The sequence below is a fragment of the Melanostigma gelatinosum genome (assembly GCF_949748355.1).
Source record: "Melanostigma gelatinosum genome assembly, chromosome: 6".
NCBI lineage: Eukaryota > Metazoa > Chordata > Actinopteri > Perciformes > Zoarcidae > Melanostigma > Melanostigma gelatinosum.
This window is the reverse complement of record NC_136639.1, coordinates 3,386,113-3,402,732: the sequence shown is the minus strand read 5'-3', so window position 1 is coordinate 3,402,732 and position 16,620 is coordinate 3,386,113. Positions and strand designations below refer to the sequence as shown.

The 16,620-nt window shown below is 48.3% G+C and overlaps 1 protein-coding gene across 1 annotated transcript in view; it reads left to right on the top strand.

The window, feature by feature from the left end:
* wdfy3 (WD repeat and FYVE domain containing 3) overlaps positions 1-16,620 on the top strand; it is a 72,441-nt gene that overhangs the window by 52,389 nt on the left and 3,432 nt on the right. Inside the window, 34 exon segments of the mRNA XM_079270892.1 lie at positions 52-285; positions 373-472; positions 1,299-1,459; positions 2,428-2,657; positions 3,535-3,644; positions 4,155-4,337; positions 4,491-4,648; positions 4,732-4,809; positions 5,169-5,399; positions 6,396-6,564; positions 6,651-6,814; positions 7,340-7,488; positions 8,066-8,186; positions 8,577-8,662; positions 9,153-9,233; positions 9,473-9,527; positions 9,638-9,757; positions 9,843-9,960; positions 10,143-10,249; positions 10,624-10,777; positions 10,858-10,949; positions 11,026-11,238; positions 11,837-11,978; positions 12,116-12,270; positions 12,770-12,931; positions 13,025-13,204; positions 13,325-13,507; positions 13,772-13,865; positions 14,056-14,199; positions 14,607-14,738; positions 14,741-14,795; positions 14,797-14,870; positions 15,019-15,130; positions 15,290-15,487. Coding sequence (XP_079127018.1) covers positions 52-285; positions 373-472; positions 1,299-1,459; positions 2,428-2,657; positions 3,535-3,644; positions 4,155-4,337; positions 4,491-4,648; positions 4,732-4,809; positions 5,169-5,399; positions 6,396-6,564; positions 6,651-6,814; positions 7,340-7,488; positions 8,066-8,186; positions 8,577-8,662; positions 9,153-9,233; positions 9,473-9,527; positions 9,638-9,757; positions 9,843-9,960; positions 10,143-10,249; positions 10,624-10,777; positions 10,858-10,949; positions 11,026-11,238; positions 11,837-11,978; positions 12,116-12,270; positions 12,770-12,931; positions 13,025-13,204; positions 13,325-13,507; positions 13,772-13,865; positions 14,056-14,199; positions 14,607-14,738; positions 14,741-14,795; positions 14,797-14,870; positions 15,019-15,130; positions 15,290-15,487 — 4,745 coding nt within the window.

Here is a 16,620-nt window from a genome sequence, read left to right as displayed (position 1 = left end):
TTATCCTGTAGCTTGAAGTGTTGTCCTGTAAAAACAACAACCCTGTTCCAGGTCAGTGATCTGGACGACGAGGCGGGGTCTCCCACCGAGGAGTTCAAGGCCTTCGCCGGGGACTCGGGTATGAACCGCAGCCAGTCCGAATACTGCAACGTGGGCTCCAAGACGTCGCTGACCAACCACCCGGCCAAAAAGTACGTCTTTGACTTCATGAGGGTGCTGATCATGGACAACCTCTGCATGACCCCGGCCAGCAAGCAGACGCCCATCATTGACCTGCTGCTGGAGGTGAGGGCCTAACCGAACCCCCTGACCCGTTGACTCACCCCAACCCTGAGTGAATACTGGTCCTAAATGTGCCTTTTCTGGTACTAGGCCTCTCCGGAGCGCTCCACCAGAACTCAGCAGAAGGAGTTTCAGTCCAACATCCTGGACGGCGTCATGGAGCATCTACTGGCTGCTGATGTCCTTCTAGGTCAGAACCAAGTCCTGAAGCTCTCAGACAGAGAGACCCAGTCTGTCTCAGTTCACACCTGCCCACCTTGTTGTTTTCCAGTAATCTATAGTTTACGGATGACCATAAAACAACAAACAATCTCCTCATGCAGCGTACTGACGTTTCATTACCTGAGTAGCAAACTAGTCGAGAAGACAAACCCTCCAGAGGCTTTCAACAAATGTAGCTGATGATTATGCAGAAAGCGGCCCGGATGAGCACGCTGCAGGACAGCTTGGACCGATTCCTTAGTGGGCTCTGTGAGATGCTCTGATGCAGCATGAGTCAGCAAGTCACGGTCTGAAGCCCAGAGAACAGCAAGCATCTTCAGCATTTTACACGGTCGCTTGTGTTATATTTCGTCTTTAGTCTGGTTTTTTGTCCAAATATGAATTATAAGACGATAAGAAATGTATACTTCAAACGGTAAAGTCTTTTGAGCACCTCTGACCTCATTTATAAATGTATCTGCGCTAGTTACCTACATCTTAGCATGTTTTTACACCATATAATCTATAGCACGATAAGAAACAAACTAATTCAGTACATATTACTGTCAGCACGCTATATGTGGAAGGTAATGTCTGTGACTGAAGACATAGGACTTTATCCTTATGGGAGAATATTTTACCTTCAAGTCACAGAGAAATTAAAATCAGTGTGTGAAACCTTGCTAAATTGTTCAAACACTTACTTTAGTTTGGATCACGTGATTCTACTTTAAGATGTAAAATCCTTCAGTATCACATTTGGGAGACGTTGTGAATCAGCTGACCGCCTCTCTTGCTGCTCCTCTTCGTTTCAGGTGAAGACGCCTCTCTGCCCCTCAGCAGCGGAGGCAGTTATCAGATTCTGGTCAACAACGTCTTCTACTTCTCCCAGAGAGTGGTGGACAAGCTGTGGCAGGGCATGTTCAACAAGGACTCCAAGCTGGTGGTGGACTTCATCGTGCAGCTCATCGGACAGGTACGAAACCAAACCCAAGGGCCAGAGTGGGCAGATGAACCCACATAGTTAACGTATTCACACACAGCACTGTGTTGAGGCAGCAGCACAACCTTCCAGCTGGTTGGTCGTAGTAACAACCTCATTTTCTCAAGCTCAGAGAAACACTTGGCGTCCATGTTGGCGAGATGGTTATCATAGATTGTAGCTCTGTGCAGAATGTCTGGTTGTTTTTTTTTACCTTCAGAGCTTCTCTTGAGGTCTCCAACAAGGCTTCAAATGTCTTATTTTATGACGTCTCGCCCTAAAATAAGAGGAAACGAATAGATTTGTTGTCTGCAACTGTGCAGAAGTCCAGGCTTTAAATGGAATGAACAAACGTGCAAAAACCTGCTGACAGTCGCTGGAGGCAAAAAGAAACCAGAACTGATGAGTCAAATTATAGGAGACAAACATATCACACTCAGCAAAATGCACTGGATGCAGACATGAAACAGTGCGTCCTCTTCCAGTTAATGTCAGCGGTGAACGCGCTCGGGATTAAATTAGACGAGCAGCGTCCGTCTGACTGCAGGCGACCTCACGTACTCACAGAAATGTAATTCAGCGGTGAGTCCGTTTAGAGCCTGACTGACGAGTGTGTCTGTCTGTGTGTAGATATGAATGTATCATAAATGTTTTCAATACTTACTGCATGTAAGATCAAGTTTATATTTTGGAAATAAGTTTAAAAAGATGAATAAAGAACAGACTATTTTGACTTCAAGTCTTGCGTCTGGACTTTGTATTCTACTTTCTACGCGCCGCCCTCTGACTCTGAAACAACAACACTGGAACAACAAAGCAACACTCGCAACCCCCTCAAGACTTAACCCAGTTCAGCCCCCGGTTGCTCAAACACATCTTTCCACAGCAGCGTTAACAGCTGAACAGCATGCTCTGTTTGACCTTCCCTCTGACCTCCTCACCTGTTTGTTTCCCTCCTTCAGTCCAAGAGGCGTTCTCAGGGTCTTTCCCTCGACACCATCTACCACTGTCTGAACCGGACGGTGCTCTACCAGCTCTGCCGACCCCACAAGACGGTCGCTCAGCAGGTGGCCCTGCTGGACGCCCTGCGGGTCCTGACCGTCAACCGCAACCTGGTGCTCGGGCCGGGCAACCACGACCAGGACTTTGTGGCCTGCCTGGCTCACTGCTTCATCTGCCTGCACAGCGGGAGGTGAGGTCACATGAGGCTTTGTCTGAGGTGGCAGGTTAAAACAAAATCAAGAGCAGAGTTGACTTGTTGTTTGTGTCGGCATCATGTAGCAGGAAATGAGCTCTTTTGAAGCTCTTGTTTTGTTGGATACGAATCTGTCCAAGTGTCACACGTGGTTGTGTGAAGCATGTATGATTCATAGCAGACTCATCACACGGCTTCTGTACATTTAATCAGTGTGGAGGATGAGAGGAAGGATGTGCAAACATGTTTCTGACCAAGACGCAAATCATCGTCTGTTTTCTGGTGAAATCATGTCCGACTGAAGGACATTGAATGAAACGGGGAGAAAGAGAAGAGATCGTCACACTGCCAAGTGTTTCTTTGTGGGGGGGGGGGGGGGGGGGGGGGGTTTAGGGAACCACTTCACTTTGCAATCGGATGAAATAATAAGGAAATACTCATGACTTCAGTCCAGAATCACCATATTATCACAATCATCCAGCCGTTAGGAGACAGAAGAAAACATTACGATTTGATCTTTTTTTCTCATAAATGTACCACTTGAATCTGAAAGCATATCCAAGATGTTCTTCTTGTAAATGAATGACTTCAGTCTTGAAATATCTCGATCTATATTTGTTGTTATTTTTTACACTGCTGTAGTGATGTTTTCCTCTTGGACGCCATTGTAGTGAGGTTGTGGCAGCTCTTCTTTTCTTTTTTTCTTCTTTTTTGTGTCCTACATGACTGATCATTTCCAAAAGTGCAGCAGGTGGGGGGGGGGGGAGAGTTTCCTACCATGCTGGGGACACAATATGCTGTAACACGACACACTGTTCCCTCAGGTGTCTACGTGACAGGTTGTCTCTAAGTCGCTGTGTGTGTGTCTCTGCAGCAGCGTGGAGGGCTTCGGTCTGGAGGCGGAGGCCAGGATGACAACCTGGCATGTGATGATGCCCACGGAGAACGAGGCTGACGCTACGCACAGCCACGACGTCAGCGAGGGTGAGACACTGTGTGTGTGTGTGTGTCCAGTTTTTCATCCTAGCCATCTAAACATATCCTCTGTTGAGACAGACACATTTTAGAAAGAAAATAAATAACTCTTATAATATATGTTCACATCAAATATTCATTTGAAAGTGAATCCATTCACTGCTCTTGGATATATCGATATCATTTGATACGCCTTCATTTGAGGATTTTCTTCCAATTTTTCTTCAGGATTCAGGAAGGTCACTGGTGTTGATGGGCTGTTTTTCAAATATTGTGTTATTTTAAACAAATCCCATTTGACATGAGGGGGAATTCAGACTTCAGCACCGTATAGTTAGACCAACCAAAGGAGCACAAATGTTGCAATGAAAGTGTTTGTGTGGGAGGCAGAAAGATTGTCATGAATATGTCGGGTAATGTACATACAGGTGTTTCTGCAGTTAACATGTAATTGAATGAGAAACAAAACGGCGGACGGACTCGGTCGTGACAGAATCCGTTGCTGTGCTCCCGCTGCAGGCCGGCAGCTGCTGCTGAAGGCGGTGAACCGGGTGTGGACGGAGCTGATGCACAGCAAGCGTCAGATGCTGGAGGACATTTTCAAAGTGTCCCTGCCCTGCAACGACAGGGGCCACGTGGACATCGCCACGGCCCGGCCCGCCCTGGAGGAGCCGGCGCTGAAGAGCTGGCAGAACCACCTGGGTGAGGATTCTCTCTCACACACACACACACACACACACACACACCGAGATATGATTTTGTATTAGCTCTGCTTTAACTCGCTTTGAAGTGAGTGTGATACATTTTTAAATCCGCTCATGTGACCGGTTCTTTTTTCTTTTCTTTGCTGCTCAGTCCATGAGAAGAAGTGCATCAGTCGCGGTGAGGCGGTGGCGCCGGCGACCCAGTCCAAACTGTCCAGAGTCAGCAGCGGCTTCGGCCTCTCCAAGCTGACGGGCGTCCGCCGCAACAAGAGGGAGAACAGCATGAACAAGAACAGCCTGTCGGCTCAGGTACGCACACGAAAGCAGCTGACGCGGCATATAAAGTGTGTGTTCCGTCCGCTTTGATACGATCTCGTGTTTCTGATCAACAGGAGACTTTCCAGTGGATGTTCACACACATCGCTGTGGTTCGAGACCTGGTGGCCATGCAGTACAAAGAGTATCAGGAGGTACTGCGCTTCCATCGTTACTCCAGGGATAGAATTAAAGTTACTGTGAGGAACTTTGAACTGATTATGAGACCGTCTCAGTTTAGTCCTGATCCTCGATCAGACCTCCATCAGCAAACGAGACCATCAGAGAGAAGATGGTCTGTTTCTATCCAGTAACTTTAAGCAGAACACAGTAGCTGCACACAGAAAATCAAGCTGGTTCATTGGTGATGATTTATTCCAGCACACTCACACAGACAAACCAACCGATTGTTACGTAACGTACGTTTTCACCAGCTGGTCTGCTGGTCTTGTGACTGCACGTATAACTTATAGCGACGTTTTTAAAGCGACTCTTCGGTCCCTTTCCCTCCCAGCGACAGCAGAACGCCCTCAAGTACGTGACAGAGGATTGGGCGTCCATCGAATACGAGCTGCTGCGTGAACGGGGCCTCTGGGGCCCGCCAATCGGTTCCCACCTGGACAAGTTTGTGCTGGAGATGACGGAGGGGCCGTGCCGGATGAGAAAGAAGATGGTCCGCAACGACATGTTCTACATCCACTACCCATACATCCCCGAGTTGGAGCCAAACACCAACTCGGCACAGGTACAGTCACCTTTAGATCACAATCCATACATCTCGTGATCCCCTGCAGTACATTGAATGGATGTCTTTATCTTTATCTTCACCTTCTAAATATGTTTCGTGGTTTTTCTTTCTACATTTTAGTTATTTAGCCGATGCCCTCTTTCAGAATAACTTGCAGTAAGAGTGAAAAAGCCTCCAATCCTTGATCACCAACTTTATTAGCAACCGATAAATAGACAGTAAATCCCAAAAATGGTGCAAGAATTACAGTCTCAGGGCCAGGACAGTCTGTGTGGCACCTCCATAATCCTGTTAGTTAGTATCAGAGGTAACCGCACAAGAGAGTTTGAAGTGATTTTTAAAATGAAAACCAGACTATTAAAGCAAAGTAAAGGAAGATATGTGAAGTAATGGATGTACTGGCACAAACACCTGTAGTTAAAACGCTTATTCGCCCCAAAAATGGATCTTAGTTTAGTTTCCTCCATAACTTTTGAAGTGACAGAGCTGCTCTTGCTGGAGCTCGTCGGTGTCGTGTGAGGAGGCGACACCAGCAGCCGGCGGCTCACTTTTCTGGCACCGCCAACACATTTAGCTTTGTTTGCTCCACAAATCTGTCCGGCGACGGGTTCCTCCCATCACTCCACTGGTCGGGAAGAAACAAAGAGAAAGCTCTCGCCCACAGGGATGTGTCCTGTTTTAGGTTCTTCAAACACAATTCATCATCAGAGTTCTACATTTGAAGCGATTGGCTGGATGTTTTTTACTATAAGAATATCTAGAATAGCAGCAATGAAAAGCAGCCAAAAGTGATTCAAGAAAAGTTTAAATCATTATTATCGTATTTAGAATCAAACCTTCTTGAATATTATTATTATTCGTGGCAAGAAACCGGAGATGCGTATAACGATTCAGGGGAGGTGATGTATCAGAGTAAAATAAGTTATTCTTAAGAGTTGTACACATGCATGCAGTATACAGAGGTTGTGTATATGTATGTGTTTGTGTATGCAGAAGCCTCTCCGTTACCGGCGAGCCATCAGCTACGACAGTAAGGAGTACTACGTGCGGTTGCTGTCTGGAAACCCCGGCATGTACCAGCACTCTGTGGAGCACAACACCGAAGGAGAGACCACGCAGCATGAGCCCGAGCACGGAGAGGACACCATCGCAAGAGTCAAAGGTACAGACGCAACACCATGTTGTGACTGCGGAAGGTTCTGGGTTTGGTTTTGTGTTCTATCTTCTTGGTGTGCCGTGTCTCTCCAGGCCTGGTGAAGGCTCCTCTGAAGAGGTCTCGGTCCACAGCGGACGGGGCGGACGAGGACAGTCAGGAGCAGCTCCAGGAGCAGCTGCTGGAGTCGGGAGGCCCCGAGGAGGAGCAGAGGACCGACAACACGTCTCTGCTGCGCCTCCTGGAGGAGGGAGAGAAGGTCAGCGAGTCCGGACTGTTGAGTCACAACGTTTCCTCCGGGCTCAAATCAGTCCCCAGTGTTATTGAGAGAATGGCACAAACTCACGAAGGATGGACATATTCTTCATACGTGTTCTTAAGTGACACCTTTCAGTTGCATCTATTAACCCTGAAGACCTCAGTCCTCAGAGACATGCTGTAAGAAAGTAAGCCGATCAAGACTAACACCATGCGTCATAAAGCACTTCAGATGAGGGATGTTTGTTGTTTATGACGTGTGCCTTGTATTTAGCAACAGGCCTTTACACTTAAAGGGTCCATTGGCTGTTTGGTAGTGTGGTTGTAGTACTTGTAGTCCAGTGTATTACTACAGTAGATGGAGTTTAGAGAAACAGACGGGAGTACCAGCGATAAACCTTTATGCTCACTGAAGTTCCACCAGACTCCTTTCACAGGTCATTTAACCTCACGGAACACAGGAGTTATTCTTTCTCTTAACTTTACGTCAGTAATGCTCTCTTGTTCCTCACATTCACCGATCCAGATCCAGCACATGTACCGCTGTGCCCGGGTTCAGGGTCTGGACACCGGCGAGGGTCTGCTGCTGTTCGGGAAGGAGCACTTCTACGTCATCGACGGCTACACCATGACCGTCTCCAGGGAGATCAGGGACATCGACACGCTGCCCCCCAAGTAGGTCCAGCTTCTGTATCCGTCACGGCGCTCCACGGTCTGGACACCTGTCGGAGAATCGCCACTTTCACACCGGCGCTGCATTGTTCATCCTGAGGCTGACACGGTTACCGTTCTTTCCCTCCCCGCATAACAAAATGACATCATGCCTCCGGACGCTGCAGTGGGAGTTTCTGCTGCTGGAATGATGTCATGCTGCTGACGGAGCATGCGTCGTGAAGCTCTGCAGAGACGTGACTTATTTATCTTTTTTTAGGAAACTCGCTCCGTCTGTTCCTTTTGAGACACAACGTGAAAACAGCTGCAGCTCTGCTTTCATTGTGTCACCCTCAGGTGTTAAACTGAGTCTAAACATGGCGTCCACGGGGCCTGGAATGAGCATTCAATGAGCTTATCAGTCAATTCATAATAATAGTAATGATGGACATTTTTATTATCAATTAATTGTCATTCATCTGATGGAAACACAAAGCTTCTTATAATTACAATGGTGTCACAAGTGCTTTCGAGGTGAACCGTACTGTCGGACGGAGTCGGCCGTTGATAAATGTCCTCGCTCTCTGTCCTCCGTGTCCAGCTTGCACGAGGCCATCATCCCCAGAGGAGCGAGACAAGGACAGAGTCAGCTGAAGAGAACATGCAGCATCTTCGCCTACGAGGACATCAAGGAAGTGCACAAGAGACGCTACCTGCTGCAGGTCAGCATGCACATATCACACACGATATACTGTGTGTGTGTGTATATACACACACACCAGCTGCAGAACCCATACGCATCTTTGAGTCAGACATTTAGAAGACATTTATTCTGAGTAGCTTTCATGGTATTTTTTCAACATGGACACTACTTTCCCATGTGTTTGTGTCGTAGTGACTCGTAGGTACACAACAGTTGTTGACGTTGGTTTAGTATTGAGGGAGAACGCTGCAGACGGCAGCAGCTAAACAAATTAGTTCCCATTAGACACAAGAACATGGAAATAGAGTCCAGGTTGAAAGGTACCAAAGTTGCCTCTTGCTTTTCTTCGTGTTTAACTCGCCACCTTGTATTTTGATCATCAAATGTGGTGTATGTCATCGTCCTTCAGCCCATGGCGGTGGAAGTCTTCTCAGCAGATGGGAGGAACTACTTGTTGGCCTTCCAGAAAGGAGTCCGCAACAAAGTTTACCAAAGGTACTGAATACTAACGGAAACCCGGCGGCCGGACTGCTGCTCCATTTCAGCAGCCTACTGAAGTCTAAATGTATTCGAACGAAATAAATCAAAACAAGTTCATTTCACAGAAAAAGACAGAATTCTTTTGGCTTTGTTCATGGATTTTTCGGTCCTGCCCTGGAGAGAAGATCATAAAGCATCATGGCACCACAATAACAGACCAGTTATATATCAAGTGCCACTGGTTTATACGCAGCGTAAAGAAAGTCAGGTGGTGATCACCGTTCTTGTGAAGATCTGGACTTCAGGGGAGGTTCGGTGGGGTGTCTTTCAAAACAGCAGTAATAATGCAGCTGTCCTCAGCTTTTCATCTTCTATTATGTGCTGCAGACAAATGCCGGGGGAAATTTATTTAAAACATCTGTAAAATTGCGACCGTAAAGAAAATGAAAGTCCGATAGAAGTGATAGAATCTCTTATTTTTTACTCTGTTCTTAATTCCTTGCAGGTTCTTGGCGGTGGTGCCTTCACTGGCTGACAGCTCTGAGTCGGTTTCAGGCCAGAGGCCCAACACCAGCGTGGAACAAGGGTAACGCCTCCTCTACGCTTCATCCGGCACAGACATGCACGTTTTTAATGTTTCACCATTTCAGGAGGTCGTGAGGTGATTTATGGGATCTGCGAATCCATATTTAGGAACTTGTTTTTAATCTGTGTGTTAATTGTATCTCTCTAAATACTGGAAACTGCTGTAGTGATTAATCCATGAATGAAAAGAGAACACTGATGTGTTTTACTGAACCTCCTCTCCGTCCTGGTGTTGGTCAGATCTGGACTCCTCAGCACGCTGGTCGGGGAAAAGTCAGTGACTCAGAGATGGGAGGTAAGAACCTCGACTCACTGCTCTTCGGTTAAACAACTCAAAAGGGTAGAAGTGTCGTTCTTTAAGCTCCTGTGAGCCTCTCTGATGTGTTTGTTCCATCCGTGTTCCAGAGAGGAGAGATCAGTAACTTCCAGTACCTGATGCACCTGAACACGTTGGCAGGGCGGTCCTACAACGACCTGATGCAGTACCCCGTCTTCCCCTGGATCCTGGCCGACTTCGACTCAGAGGTGACCGCAGGGTTTCGAGACGACGCCATAAGAACGCGCGTCCGTTCGCTGTAACAATCCGGTTTCTGTCACGTTTGTTCACCAGGAACTGGACCTGAGCAACCCCAAGACGTTCCGTAACCTCGCCAAGCCGATGGGCGCTCAGACCGACGACAGACTGACGCAGTACAAGAAGAGGTACAAGGACTGGGAGGACCCCACCGGTAAGATCTCATTGAACAGGATCGAGTCTTTGATTGTTATGTCAAGTTAGAATAGACACGGAGTTAAGAGAAAACGATCCAGCTAACCGGCGAGCTCTTACTTCATGCCACTCACATTTGACTGCACTGCACATGTTGTCATCGGCCGGTTTAAGCTGACGTGTTGTTTTCTGTCCCACCAGGTGAAACCCCAGCGTACCACTACGGCACCCACTACTCATCCGCCATGATCGTAGCCTCTTATCTGGTCCGGATGGAGCCCTTCACACAGATCTTCCTCAGACTTCAGGTTTGATCTGAACTCTCTTCGCCTCCCTGAATCCACGTTTCCCTCCACTGGTCAGGGCGTTTCTGAAATGTCGTACAAACCAGAAGAGTGTGTTTTTAGACCGAAAACATTCTTTTAGCAGTTGCAGACATTAAGCACAACGGAGGCTCTGAGAGGCAAGTGAGGAATGAAATGCTCGTGATCTGATTAAAATAGTTTTCTCTCCTGTGTTTATGACTTAAGAACAAGTAAAAAAAATACATGTTTTGCCAGAATAATCGTTTTAAGTTCCTTCAAAATAAAATCCTCTGCGAAACAGGTGAAGAGAAAAGAAGTGCCGCCGCTCCGAAGTGTCCGGACTTTAATGTGAAACTGTGCGTCTGTGTGGTTACCAGGGAGGTCACTTCGACCTGGCTGACAGGATGTTCCACAGTGTGCGTGAAGCCTGGCTCTCTGCCTCCAAACACAACATGGCCGACGTCAAGGAGCTCATCCCCGAGTTCTTCTACCTGCCCGAGTTCTTGCTCAACGCCAACAACTTCGACCTGGGTCAGTATCGGTGAAGCACGAGTCAGTCCGAGTGCATGAATATGAATATTATAATAATGTTCTGTTGTTGGATCTACCAGGCGCCAAGCAGAATGGCACCAAGCTGGGCGACGTCATCCTGCCGCCTTGGGCCAAGGGCGACCCGCGGGAGTTCATCAGAGTCCACCGAGACGTAAGCACTGAACCCTCTTGTGGCATTTTAGGTCCGATGTGCAGCGAGTGCACGTTAACCTCTTGTCTGGCTGCAGGCGTTGGAGTGCGACTACGTGTCGGCCCACCTCCACGAATGGATCGACCTGATCTTCGGGTACAAGCAGCAGGGTCCGCCGGCCGTGGAGGCGGTGAACGTCTTCCACCACCTGTTCTACGAGGGCCAGGTGGACATCTACAACATCAACGACCCGCTCAAAGAGACGGCCACCATCGGCTTCATCAACAACTTCGGGCAAATCCCCAAACAGGTCAGATACTGGCTGCTGATCACCGCCACTGATGCTGATATCTTAAATCTGCAGGCTAGTTTAAAGGGACAGTCCGGGTTTGTTGAAGTGGGGTTGAACGCCACTGGTTTAGAAAGACGGGGAGGAGTACCAGCACGGGAGCCAAGCAATGTACCGCTGTACTGACTCCTTTGACCACCGCTGCATCCATCGGTTAGTTTGCTCGTGTTCTTGTGTGAATTTGGTGAATCCGAATAGACCCTTTAAAACACAAAGGAACACAAACAACGGCGGCAGCGGTAGACCAGCAACTCTCGTGTTCAACGAGATACAATTGCTGTTTTTGTCAACGGAGTCCTGTCTGTTTCTCTGAATCATCTCCTGTCGGCCTCTACTTCATCAACCAAAATGCTTCTTCGTGACATTTTGCCAAATGAAGACCTGGTTGTCTCCGAACATCAGGTTTCTGGAGCTTTAATCCGGTCTGAGGATGCTCTGCATTTCTCACTGAGTGGACAGACTTACCCTCCACAGCCCAAATGTTTTAGCGTCCGGCTATTGGTCGATGTCAAAGTCCTTTTCTGTCCTGGCTGACTGTTGATGCGTTTGTGTGTCTCAGCTGTTTAAGAAGCCGCATCCTCCTAAACGGGTACGCGGCAAAGCCAACGGTGACGTAGCGAGCGTTCCTCCGAGCTCCAACGGCGACAAGATCTTCTTCCATCACCTGGACAACCTCCGACCTTCTCTAGCACCAGTTAAAGGTACAAGTACACACACTTACTCTGTCTTTTGTGCTAAATCCATTGCGGTCTTAAGTAGCAGTTAAGCCCCGACCATGTACTCTGTACATCGGACAGTGCGAGGCTCCCTTTAGACTCGTATTTCTTTGTGTCTCCAGAGCTGAAGGAGCCCGTGGGACAGATCATGTGCACCGACAAGGGCATACTTGCGGTGGAGCAGAACAAGGTTCTGGTTCCCCCCACCTGGAGCAAGACCTTCGCCTGGGGCTACGCCGACCTCAGCTGCCGCCTGGCTAACTACGAATCTGACAAGGTACCGGTTATTAAAACAGAAACGCACATACTAGATTTTAAGAGCGACTAACACATGGACTCCTGTAGGTTTCCTTCATTATTTCACCTTGAAGTGAATGTGAGAAATGATTGCAGACAATGTTTCCCCCTGCTGGTGCTTGAATAAAGATGCACTTGCAGTTTTCAAATGAGGGAATGGAACTCATTCAGTCTCATTTTACCTTTCATTTCAAAAAATTATAAGAGAATCTACATTTGAGAAATGTAGATTTACACATCTGCAGCTTTGTATTAGACGGCAACTTTGAACACAGAGATCTCTGTTCTCCTCATAGTGGAGTTATTCCCGTTCTCTCACGACAATTGCAAATCTTCTCAGGATTCCAAAAGCCTGAATACAGCAGAGAAGCGTTAAAGAAGAGAAGTGAAAGAGTTGTTGAGATGCAGACGAAGTTAATGTCCTAAACTTTCATTTCTGCACCTCTGACGCCAACCTCCAACCCTGGATGTTGCCTCAGGCGTTGGTGGTGTACGAGTGTCTGTCAGAGTGGGGTCAGATCCTCTGTGCCATCTGTCCGAACCTGAAGCTGGTCATCACCGGCGGCACCACCAGCACCGCCATCTGTGTGTGGGAGACGGGAACCTCCAAGGAGAGGGCCAAGTCCCTGACGCTCAAACAGGTAAACAAAAAACAACAAGGTAGTGTCAGCTTTAAAGTATTGAACATAGTCGAGTCCGATCTCGTGTCCTTGTCCCCGGCTGTTTCCTCGTAGGCGTTACTGGGCCACACGGACGCCGTGACGTGTCTGACGGCGTCGTCGGCGTACCACATCGTTGTCAGCGGCTCGCGGGATCGAACCTGCATCATCTGGGACCTCAACAAGCTTTCCTTCGTCACGCAGCTCCGGGGACACCGAGCGCCGGTCTCCGCTCTGTGCATCAACGAGCTGACGGTGAGCTCAGAGTCCTGATATGAGCTGAGGAGCCACAGAAAGCGTAACGTATGATTCACGCCAGCTGTTGAGCTGATAAACAAACATGTGGTGTGTGTGTGCGTGTGTGTGTGTGTGCAGGGGGACATTGTGTCCTGTGCAGGAACCTACATCCACGTGTGGAGCATCAACGGCAGCCCCATCGCCAGCGCCAACACCTTCACGGGACGCAGCCAGCAGATCCTGTGCTGCTGCGTGTCGGAGATGAACGAGTGGGACACGCAGAACGTCATCGTCACCGGCCACTCGGACGGCGTGGTCAGGGTAACTGTGCCTTCTTAAATCTAACAGAATATCAGCTTCATCACACCGACATGTGCGTAGGTCTTCTACATACAGAAGATGCTGAATAAAGTCCACAGAAATAGTGACGAGTATTAAGTGATGAGAGATAAACAGTAGATCAGTGCAGAGTTTTTTTTAATTCGGTCCGCTTTAACCAAACTAAATAGAAAACAAACCAAGAGACTGTGGCTTATAAAAGCGCCCTTAGTTTAGCCAAACTCTGTCTTTATATATTTCTTGTAGTTTTGGAGAATGGAGTTCCTCCAAGTCCCAGAAACCCCTGCTCCAGAGCCGGCAGAGCCAGATGTGCCTGAATGCTGTGGTGAGGAGAAGATCGGTGAGTCCTGATGGGAGAAAATAAATAAATAAACCGATTAGAAGCTTCTGCATGAAGTGACGGTTAAACTGATGTTTCTGTCCAGTGATACAGTGACATGTCCCAAAACACACTGCGCGTATTTTATTTAAGTATTTGCATCATAAACTCACTCTGAAAACGTAAAACAAAGTTTTTGTCGGCGTCGCAGAGGGCGGCGAGAATCACAACGGCGATGAGGACAGCAGCGAGTCGGACGGAGACGAGCCCAGTCCGAGTCAGGAGCCCAAAGCGCCACGCAACCCGTCGACGGGTGGAGGCAGCCAACCGGGCAGCGCCGTCCACAGACCCAGAGGTACGCAAGCAAGCGCTCCTCTCAGCACCAGCACGGACTGTGGTTGAGCTGCTCACAGTCAATACACCGAGCAGCAAATAATACGCAGAAACTCAGACGCGGATACATTTAACTCGTCATGTTTTTGAATCTCAGCTGAATTCGTCCGACATTGTACAAAGTTTCACTTAAACAATCATTTATTTGCTGTGTTTTTCAACTGTCATCGCTTTTACTGTTTGTTTTTACCATGTAAAGTCCCTTTAAAGCACAGTACAGACATTGACTCTGTTGTAATATCACCAATGCAAAAGAAAATTCGGATTGTTGTTACGGTGACAACACACGCCTGTAAAGCTCCGTCTGTCTGGTTATTTACCACATATGTTGTTGTCTGAACCTCAACCCACGCTAACGTTCCCTCTCAGGTCCCTCAGCACGAACCGGAGCGTCGTGGTCGATGGACAGCAGCTCTGACGACTCCCACCGCTGGTCGGACACCCTCAGCATCGACGAGAAGGACGGCTTCGTGTTCGTCAACTACTCCGAGGGGCAATCTAAGGTCCCTCACCCCCCCCACCACCACCACCACCACCCTCACCACCACCACCCTCACCCGGCTCACCCAGGCCAGGGCTCGGTGCCACAGCCCTCCACCATGGACGCACGGACGTACAACCAGCTCCGGGCCGGTGGGTGTCCAGTGATTGAACATCATGTTGTTTTTTAGCTCTAAAGCCAGTGAAGGACGAGGGTTCTCCTCTGGTCAGAGAAGACAACAAAAACGTAAAAAGTACGCCGATCACAGTGTTGACGTGTTTTATTTCTGTGGGTCCACAGGCTACAGATGGGAGCGCCAGCTGGTCTTCCGGAGCAAACTCACCATGCACACGGCGTTCGATCGCAAGGACAACGCTCAACCGGCCGAGATCACGTCGCTCGCCATCTCCAAGTAAGAGGGCAGCACGTCTGGCACCAGGCCGACAAAGACGAATTCTTTACTGTGGTAGATTTGTAATTGTTTTTATTCGTGTGGAGAGCTTCTTCTACACTGTCGAAGACAAACATCTTAGAAAAGTCATTCTCCTCCTCTGTGACGCCGTCTCCTCAGGGACCACAGTAAGATCCTGGTGGGCGACGGTCGCGGTCGCGTCTTCAGCTGGTCGGTGAGCGACCAGCCGGGCCGTTCGGCGGCCGACCACTGGGTGAAGGACGAGGTGGTGGACAGCTGCTCCGCCTGCACGGTCCGATTCTCCCTCACCGAGCGGAGACACCACTGCAGGAACTGCGGCCAGCTCTTCTGCCAAAAGTGAGTTTACAGCAGCACAGCACGCTTTCCTGCCTCTTTGCTCCTTCTACCAAACATGTCACGAACTGAGGAAGCCACATGTGTCATTATTTTGAGAAAATGTCTAATTTCATTTAGGTACTAAGTCATTTTCTGTCATTTTGAGAAGTTCTCATTATTATCAGGTACTGAGTCGTTCTTTTGAGGTGCTGAGTCGTTCTTATGAGGTGCTGAGTCGTTCTTATGAGGTGCTGAGTCGTTCTTTTGAGGTGCTGAGTCGTTCTTATGAGGTGCTGAGTCGTTCTTATGAGGTGCTGAGTCGTTCTTATGAGGTGCTGAGTCGTTCTTTTGAGGTGCTGAGTCGTTCTTTTGAGGTACTGAGTCGTTCTTTTGAGGTACTGAGACGTTATTTATGAGGTACTGAGTCGTTCTTATGAGGTACTGAGTCGTTCTTTTGAGGTACTGAGACGTTATTTATGAGGTACTGAGTCATTCTTATGAGGTACTGAGTTGTTCTTTTGAGGTGCTGAGTCGTTCTTTTGAGGTGCTGAGTCGTTCTTATGAGGTGCTGAGTCGTTCTTTTGAGGTGCTGAGTCGTTCTTTTGAGGTGCTGAGTCGTTCTTTTGAGTTGCTGAGTCGTTCTTATGAGGTGCTGAGTCGTTCTTATGAGGTGCTGAGTCGTTCTTATGAGGTGCTGAGTCGTTCTTATGAGGTGCTGAGTCGTTCTTTTGAGGTGCTGAGTCGTTCTTATGAGGTGCTGAGTCGTTCTTATGAGGTGCTGAGTCGTTCTTTTGAGGTGCTGAGTCGTTCTTATGAGGTGCTGAGTCGTTCTTATGAGGTGCTGAGTCGTTCTTTTGAGGTGCTGAGTCGTTCTTTTGAGGTACTGAGTCGTTCTTTTGAGGTACTGAGTCGTTCTTTTGAGGTACTGAGTCGTTCTTTTGAGGTACTGAGTCGTTCTTATGAGGTGCTGAGTCGTTCTTTTGAGGTACTGAGTCGTTCTTTTGAGGTGCTGAGTCGTTCTTATGAGGTGCTGAGTCGTTCTTATGAGGTACTGAGTCGTTCTATAGAGGTGCTGAGTCGTTCTTTTGAGGTGCTGAGTCGTTCTTTTGAGGTGCTGAGTCGTTATTATGAGGTGCTGAGTCGTTATTATGAGG